General features: G+C 34.3%; 1 protein-coding gene across 1 annotated transcript; it reads left to right on the top strand.

Moving 5' to 3' along the window:
* Positions 1-7,368: 7,368 nt before the first annotated feature.
* Positions 7,369-8,684, top strand: LOC145168725 (putative 2-oxoglutarate-dependent dioxygenase AOP1). Its single transcript, XM_079087448.1, has 3 exons — positions 7,369-7,785; positions 7,864-8,188; positions 8,272-8,684. The coding sequence occupies exons 1-3, from the start codon at positions 7,421-7,423 to the stop codon at positions 8,518-8,520; spliced, it is 939 nt and encodes a 312-aa protein (XP_078943574.1). The 5' UTR covers positions 7,369-7,420; the 3' UTR covers positions 8,521-8,684.
* The last annotated feature ends 440 nt before the right edge of the window (positions 8,685-9,124 follow it).

The following is a 9,124-nucleotide window of genomic DNA, read 5'->3' as shown; positions in this document are numbered from 1 at the left end:
ATTGGTCGGGACATCAAAAATAGAATGCATAAAAAATAACTCGATTTAACAAGTGAAGATCTGATTAAGCAAAATTGGACCTTAAATTTGAGTATTGACTTGTTTTGCCAGTTACAACCTCATGTAGCCACTTACTCCGTTCGTCTGTCTATATGACATCCTAAATTAGACCTTGAACTTGTGATTATGCTAAAATTGATAACCGAACTCTGATTTTTTTTTTAATTATTAAAACTAAACTTGATTTTAAGTTTTTTTTTTTGTTTTTTTAGTCTAAACTAAACTCGGTTTTATTTTTTTATTTTTTTATATTTTCTATTTTTTCTATAATTATTTATGTTTTTTTCTTTATTTATTCATGTTGACATTAAGTTTATACCAAAAATAATAAATTTTGTAAGCATTTATATGTAAATCTATTTATTATAATTTTAAAACAAACAATTTATATAAGTTGAAAACATATATTGTGGTTATTATCATGTATAACCTTATTTAACAATTCTTTATATTAAGCCTACCTAAAATTTAGTAAATTACATGTTTTAGGCCTAGTATATTTATATTTGTAATTTTCATCCAACTTTTTTTTTATATTTTTTCATTCTTTTGAACTTATAATTTTTTTCATTTGCTCGAATCAAAATAAAAAAAACTTTAGAAAAACCATAAATAACAAAACTTATAAACAAAAAAGAATAAAAAAAAAACTCAAAGTCCAAAAACTGTAATATACTTTTATATATTTCATACACTTACACTTTTGAAAAATATCAAAGAAAAATTATCAAATTTATGAAAATAACACAAAAAAATGAAAATTAAATAAATAAATAAAACTATTACGAAATGAAATACGCAAAAAAAAAAAACAAGTTTAATCTTAATAAAAAAATTCTAAATTTTTTTCTAAGGTTTGGGGACTAATTAATTTATAATAATCATAAGTTTAGGGTCTTATTTAGGATGTCACATAGACGGGAATACCATGTAACCAACTGGCTACAGGAGGTTGTAGACAGCTATACCAACGACTTGTCGTCGGGATGGGTATAACTATGCTGACGACATGTCGCTTGAAAGGTTTCAAACCGTTTTTATTGTTAAAAGCTATACCGACGACATGTCTTCGGTATAAGATTTTTTTAAAAAAATATTTTTCACAGATTTGTTATATTTATAAAACCTGTTTTTTAAAAACAAACCCAATATATATATACAGTGTACATGCAAAATAATATCAAACATTTAATAACCATAAGACGTCAAAATCTACCATACATACAAAAAATAACAAAAACAAAACAAGTCTTCATGTTCAAAATAACAAAAAGATCAATCAAAATCTTCATTGTTCTCGTTGTCCTCGGGTTCGTTGGTTGGGTCCCGGGGGTATTTTGGGTAAATTGTCGCAATGGTTGGAAGTTAGGAATTAAGGACGCAAATGCGTTATTATACATTTGTTGGATTTGTAGCATTTGTTGTTGCATATATTGCATTTGTTGCGTTTGTTGTTGCACTTGTTGGGTTAATGACTTGGGAATTATCTGAAAATCGAGATGTGGAAGCTTTATTACGTTTGGAAATAAATTATTGTTGATGCTTGGTTTCCTTCCAACTCTTCGAACATATACCGACGACATGTCGTCGGCATAGAATTTCAGAAAACCGCGTTTTCGTTTCCCGCGGAAGCTATGTCAACGATGTCGTATGCATAACGTTTCCGGTCAAACTAGATTGGTTAAAGTTGGCAAAAGTGATGCCGACGACTTGTCGTTGGTATAGCCTTGCTTCTAGCGACGACATCTGTCGTTAGGATGTCGTCCCCTTAGATAGTTATTCTTGTATTGAATCAATATGTCACGTCAGCAGTTTCGTCTCATTTATACATTTCATATCAATGATAACCTGTTGGTCAGCTACTAAAACTTAAGAAATGGTTTTTTTTAAATTAATGGCAAATATATAACAAAAAGAAATGGGTAAATTAAAAATTAACGTGTAAACTTATGGACTTTAGTACCATTAAGGGCTGTTTGGCATGATTTAAATTTTTAAGAGCTTTGAATTTTTATAAAGACTTGAAATTTTCTTTTTAAGATCTGAGTTTTTAAAATGTTTGGTTGGAACCTTCTAATTGTTGTGTTAAATGGTAAAAATATTCATTTTATTTTGTATTATTTCTTTCAATTACAACATTATACTTTCAAGATTTTCATTTTCCTTATTACGACATCATACTCCAAAAAGAATCCTAAAAATGGTATGTAATGCTTTAAATAGGTCTGAACTTTAAAAGTAGAGTGCTTTAAAAATAAGGAGATTTGACTTTTTTTACCATCAAAGTCTCAAAAATAACTCGCTTTAGCAACTGAAGATCTAATCAACCAAAATTGGATCCTTAATTTGAGTTTTGACTTGTTTTGCCTGTTACAACCTCATGTAGCCATTTATCAGGATCATATGCCTATATGACATCCTAAATTAGACCTTGAACTTGTGATTATCTTAAAATTGAAAACCGAACTCTGATTTTTTTCTTTTAATTATTAAAACTAAACTTGGTTTTAAGTTTTTTTTTTTTTTTTTTTGGGTAAAACTAAACTCAGTTAAAAAAAATTAAATCTTTAAAAAAAATTATATTTATTTATGTTTTTCGTTCTTTATTTATTCATGTTGACATTAAGTTTACACCAAAAATAATAAATTTAGTAAGCATTTATATGTAATTCTATTTATTCTAATTTTATAACAAACAATTGAAAACATATATTGTGGTTATTATCATGTATAACCTTATTTAACAATTATTTATATTAAGCCTACGTAAAATTTAGTAAATTACATATTTGAGCCCTAGCATATAGTATTTGTAATTTTCATCCAACTTTTATATTTTCTTCATTATTTTGAACTTATGCTCGAATCAAAATAAAAAAAATAAAAATAAAAATAACATTAGAAAAACCATAAATAACGAAACTTATAAAAATATAGAATAAAAAAACTCAAATGCCAAAATTTATAATATACTCTTATATATTCATACACTTTACACTTTTGAAAAATATAAAAGAAAAATTATCAAATTGATGAAAATAACAAAAAAAAACGAAAAATAAATAAAACCAATACGAAAAATAAAATAAAATGAAATACGCAAAAAAAAACTTAAAACCGAGTTTACTTTTGACTTAAAAAAAGTTTAATTTTAATAAAAAAAAATTCTAAATTTTTTTCAAAGTTCGGGATCTAATTTGTAATGATCATAAGTTTAGAGTCTTATTTAGGATGCCACATAGGCGGGAAAACCATGTAACCAACCGGCTACAGGAGGTCGTAAATAGCAAAACGAGTTAAAACTCAGAATTTAAGGTCCAATTTATCGTGATCATATTTTCAGTGGCCAAATTGAATTAATTTTGATACTTCGATTATCAAAAAAGTCAAAATTTCTTCATTCGAGTAGGATGCTAAAAATTAACACCAGACCTTTGAAGAGCATATTCTCAATAGCCTCTTCATTATGTCCACATATCATTTTAGCTCTTGAACATGTGAATGAAAAAACGTTGCTAATCTAGACATTTTCGTCTCACCAATACCATCAATTGGCGACCATGAAGCTCATATTGAGAAGAAGAGCTTCTTGTACAACTTTTGCATCAAGAACCTTAAATTTTAGCATACATACATCACATAGTTGACTATGAATTATCAATCCACCCATTATCCCCTTACTCCAGTCCAGTGTTCTAAAAGGTGCGCCAAGGCGTGCCATAGTGTAAGGCGTGGCTTCGCCGTTACGAAAAACCTCATAACGTTGTTGTTAGGTGTAACACGTGGCAAGGCGTGATATGGCGTGCCATGGCGCGTGTTTTTTCGTTTGAGACACATTTTTTTACTCTTTGTTATGTCTTTTCTAATCAGAGATTCAAGTATTGTGTTTTTTATTAAGTTTTTGTTATTAGTTATTGATCTAACACTTCTAAAAAGTAGCTATATTTGATATAAGTTTATATTTATGTGATAATATAATTTTAAATTAATACAAAATCGCCGCCTTACATCACGCCTTGAAAAACACCATGGTTCGCCATGGCTCGTTAAGCTTGAGGTTTGGCCTTGCCACCACACTACGCCTCACGCCATTTAGAACCGTGCTCCAGCCACATCTTCACCATTAACATCCAAAAGCCCATTACCCTCTTCATCACACGCAACCATCATCCCCATCGCCATCATACACCATTACCAAGCATCCACCTATCATCGATCTTTATCATCATCACCACAGCCTTCACGACAGCATCAACTTCTATTCACTAACCCTATTCACCCACCTACCACCAAATTGAAGCAAAGAAAGTAGTGGATCTTGGTGGAATGCCTCTGCTATATCATCAACATATATAAAATTGTCCATCACGAAAATCCTTGTATATCCTTTTCTTTGATTGAAAAAAAAACACAAAGAACAAACGTTGAGGCAAAGAAAAAAAGTTTAAAGAAAAGTATAGATAGAGATAAAAACACAGTATAGAGGAACGAAGGGAAGGAAAAGAAACGCATCGTTGTTCATGTTCTATTAAGAAATCAACAAACATTTTCATCAACTGTGGAGGATAAATCACCGATTTCAACAATAAACCATCGATTTCAACAAGAAATCGCTGATTTCATAGCATTTGGATCGATTTCATCAAAAATCAAGAGAAATAAGGAACGACTGAACGAAATACATACCGCGCCGACCATTGCCACTCTTAAGAAAGAAGAAACTCATTGCCCACCGCCTGTTATTCAAAACGCAAACACATACATCAACGGTGGGTTTTGTTTGGAACAATTCGAATAAGATCAGCCTTTAACCTGGTGGATAGATCAGCCTTGCTCCACGAGGTTAGGAGGATGTGCCCTTCTATTTCTTTGTGGGTGAATTTCTTATACGGGCAAGCAGCGAGACTTTATATAGGAGACCAACATATATGGTCTGCCACTGGGGTGCAGCAAGGTGACCCCTTGGGTCCTCTTCTTTTTGCCCTCGTTTTGCACCCGCTTGTGCACAAGATTAGAGACAATTGAAAGCTCCTTCTCCATGCTTGATATCTAGATGATGGGACTGTCATTGAGGATTCATAAGAGATGGCTAGAGTGTTAATCATTATTCGGGTGAATGGTCTAAGCTTGGGTCTTGAGTTGAACATCTAGAAAACGAAGATTTATTGGCCCTCATGATCATGTGATGGTATGAAGCTTCGTTCCGATCTATTCCCAACAGATATAGGGAGACCTTCTTTGGGGGTGAAGCTCCTTGGGAGGGGGTGTTAGCAGAGACGCAGGGTTTATTAGTGGGTTGGCAATGAAGAGAGCGGTTAATGTTGTTGATTTGATGGGTCTTCTTCCACAACTATGTGACCCGTAGAGTGAGCTCCTTTTGCTATGATCATGTATGGCCATTGCTAAACTTTTCTTTGGTTTAAGGACATGCCAACTGGTGCACATAGAAGAGGCAACTTTGTTCTTTGAAAAAGGATTGTGCGGGTCTATCGAGGATATGGTGGTATGTGGAGGCCCCTTCTTTGGAGACATCCAGTGGCGCCTGGCTTCCTTACCTATTCGTTTCGGTGGTTTGGGTTTGTACTCAGCATACGAAGTTTCCTCCTACGCATTTGTAGACTCGAGGGCCCAATCTTGGACATTACAAGACCACATCTTACATGACAGTGGCATATATGGTATGGACTCTGATTACCTATGTTCTTTAACTTATCCCCCCCCCCCCCCTAAATCCCAAAAAGCATTGGCGTGTGCCCTTTTTAGCAAAATCGTCAAAGATATGGAAGTCGACTTCGACATGACTGTTAGACATAAAGCAGTTTTGAGTGTCTTCGCGCACCTCATGCTCAGGATTTTCTGCTAACTATTCCTATTGATGACCTCGTCCAGCATTTGTCTCCTGTGGAGTACCGAACTATCCTTCGTTACCGCCTTATGATTCCTCTATTCCCAATTGACGAGATATGCTCAGTTTTCCGCAAGGCATGTTTGGACACTTTTGGGGAACATGCGGTTCATTGTAGAGAGCTCCCCTGGTTTTAAGTACCGACATGATGTGGTTATGGATGTTCTCTTTGATGCTTGTCGGTGTGCTGGTATTTCCGTGAAGAAAGAAACGCTAGTGAACTTTTTGACGGACCCGCAGGATGGAAGATGCACACTCAAGTCGGCTAACATTTTGGTCTTTGGATAGGTAGGAGGGAAGCACGCTTGTGTGGATCTTACTAGGGTCTCTTCTCTCGTCAGTTTGAGGAGCGGTGGTTTCACAGCAGGGCATGCCGCTTTGAAAGCCGTTGCGTGCAAAGTAGCAAAGCACGAGAATACATGTATAGAAAATCAACATGTATTTGTACCTTTTGTATTTTGATACATTTTGTTTTCTCGCACTAAAGGCGGTGGAGCTCCTCAACAGAGTCCAAAGGATCATGCATTTTAATGTTATATCTCCTAAATCCACAAACGTTTTCAAAAGAATTAGTTTTGTTATCCAGAAAGGACTAGTGGCACAACTTGTTGCCCGTTTGTCTTCCGTTAATATGTATTGAACTATAATATGATTTTAATTGATTTAGTAATTGTTTTTACTAAAATAAAAAAAATAAAAATAAAATCGAATAAGAAAATCCACACATCACATCCACAACTCTGTTATAATCCAAACTGCCCTGTGTAGATACCTTTCCCTAAGTGTCGTGTTTTATGAAACCAAAACAATATTAAGTGTTTTGTATCTTGTGGCTGCTCGAGATAGTGAGATATGAAGATGGAAAGAAGATGAGAAGGTGTCGATCGGAGATAGCAGGAGGTGGTTGCTGGTAGAAACGAATAGGAAAATTAAGGAAGACAAAGTCGGAGATTGGCAGGTGGAGATCGCCTGTGGATAGAGATGTGACGAGTAAGAAGTAGACTCGTGATGACGATAGAAGGGATGAGAAGACGATAAGGGCCATTTGGTAAATTAGTAATGGATTTGATTTATTTTTTCAACATAAAATGGATAGCTGGGGTCTACAAGATTACCATACTTTTGTATTTAGAATTGGAACTATCGTGGCTTGGGATATAAAATTGATAATCACCTGTTTTTGGTAAAAGTCTCGTTTTAGCAATGACTTTCTTTAGTAATTATAAAAATAATCTCTTCTAGGCATGATTACGTGCATTAATTAATATCCGTAACTTAAATTGTGCGTACCGTTTCCTCAAAGAAAAACGTGTATTGTCAAATAATGAAAAGGCATAGAAATATCTTATATACGGAATATGGGACATACATAAAATCCGTTTTCCAACTATATAAACCAAATAGATATGAAGACAGAAAAATACATCGTAAAAGATATCCAAGGTTTGAAAAGAGATGACACCACCGAAGCTATCTGTTATCGACTTTTCGTTGAAAAACCTAATCCCTAACTCAAGTTCATGGAACACAACATGTAGTGAAGCTATGCATGCGCTTGAAGAACACGGGGTTTTCATAGCCACGTACGACGGCGTGTCTCAGGAACTTGACGACGCGATTTTCCTTGCATCACGAGATGTATTTGATCTTCCTACGAAAGTCAAAGTCCTAAGCACTTCAGATACACCATATCATGCTTACAGTGGTAAAACTCCCATCATGCCTCTTTACGAAAGCATAGGCATTGAGAACGCAACAACTACAGAAGGAGTTGAATTCTTCACAAAACTCATGTGGCCTTCTGGAAATGAAAATTTTGGGTATAGTTTCTTATTTTACGTCTTAAATTCAATTACATCTAGTAATTATAATTCCTTGATTAAACACCGGTTTTTCAGTAAAAGTACTTTGATGTTCTCCAAAGCTGTAGCAGAACTATATCAGATAGTGATGCGGATGGTAGCAAAAAGCTATGGAATAAAAGAACAATGTGAGACGCTCCTTGGGTCCTCAGTTCAAAATCTTCGATTCATGAAGTACTTATGCCCTGAAGAGGATGAGGGAAATCCTCTAGGCATGCTTCCTCACACTGATATTAGTTTTATGACAATTCTTCATGACAAACAAGTAAAGGGTCTGCAGATAAAGACTAAGGAAGGACAGTGGATCGAAGTTGATCCTTTGCCTTCATCGTTCATAGTCATGGCAGGTGACGTTTGCATGGTAGGTAGCAATATGTTGATTAACTATTCATCAATGTTATATATTGTGCATATGTGACATTTAAGGTATTTTCATTCACTTAGGCATGGTCAAATGGAAGAATTCATGCACCGTGTCATAGGGTTATCATGCAGGGAAACCAAGAGCGATATTCGTTGGGGCAATTTACTTTTATTAGGGGTTTGGATATACAGATACCACAAAAACTCATTGATGAGGACCACCCACCACAGTTCAAGGATTTTGATCACTACAAGTACCTCCATTATCTACTCACCAGTGAAGGGATGAAATCCGAGTGCCCCATCAAATCCTATTGCGAAATTAATTGAGTTGTATATTGTTTAAAATAAAGGTGTCACAACATTTATCTTATGTAAAGGATCATATGTGTGTCTCTTTCAAATTGTTTCTTTAATCAAGTATCATATGTATTAATTTCTTTAATCAACTATTATATGTATTTCGACAAAAATACATTTAAGTTGTGTGATCACTGAATTGTTTCTTTATTATATATATATATATATATATATATATATATATATATATATATATATATATATATATATATATATATAGGAAAGCGTTCAATCGAAAACATTTCTTATTGCGAGAACATTTGAGAACAAATTTGGACCACAAAATTTTTTTAATTAAAATTATAAAATAATATTCATATAAATCAAAAAAATAGTTACAACCAACTAAAAAACTTACTAACCAACATCACTCACCACCCAACCAACACCACCCACCACCACCTCCATCACCCATCACTACCACCCACCACCACCCATCACTACCCACCACCACCACCACTCATCACCACCACCCGCCTCCACCACCGCTCACTACCACCCGCTACCACCACCCTCACCCATCACTCACCAAAACCACCACCTGCAACCCCCATCACCACCTACCACCACCCAA

This window comes from Lactuca virosa, chromosome 4 (genome assembly GCF_052849685.1).
Source record: "Lactuca virosa cultivar CGN04683 chromosome 4, Lactuca_virosa_CGN04683_v6, whole genome shotgun sequence".
NCBI classification, from domain to species: domain Eukaryota; kingdom Viridiplantae; phylum Streptophyta; class Magnoliopsida; order Asterales; family Asteraceae; genus Lactuca; species Lactuca virosa.
Note: the sequence above shows the minus strand (reverse complement) of the source record. Positions and strands in the feature narration are given on the sequence as shown.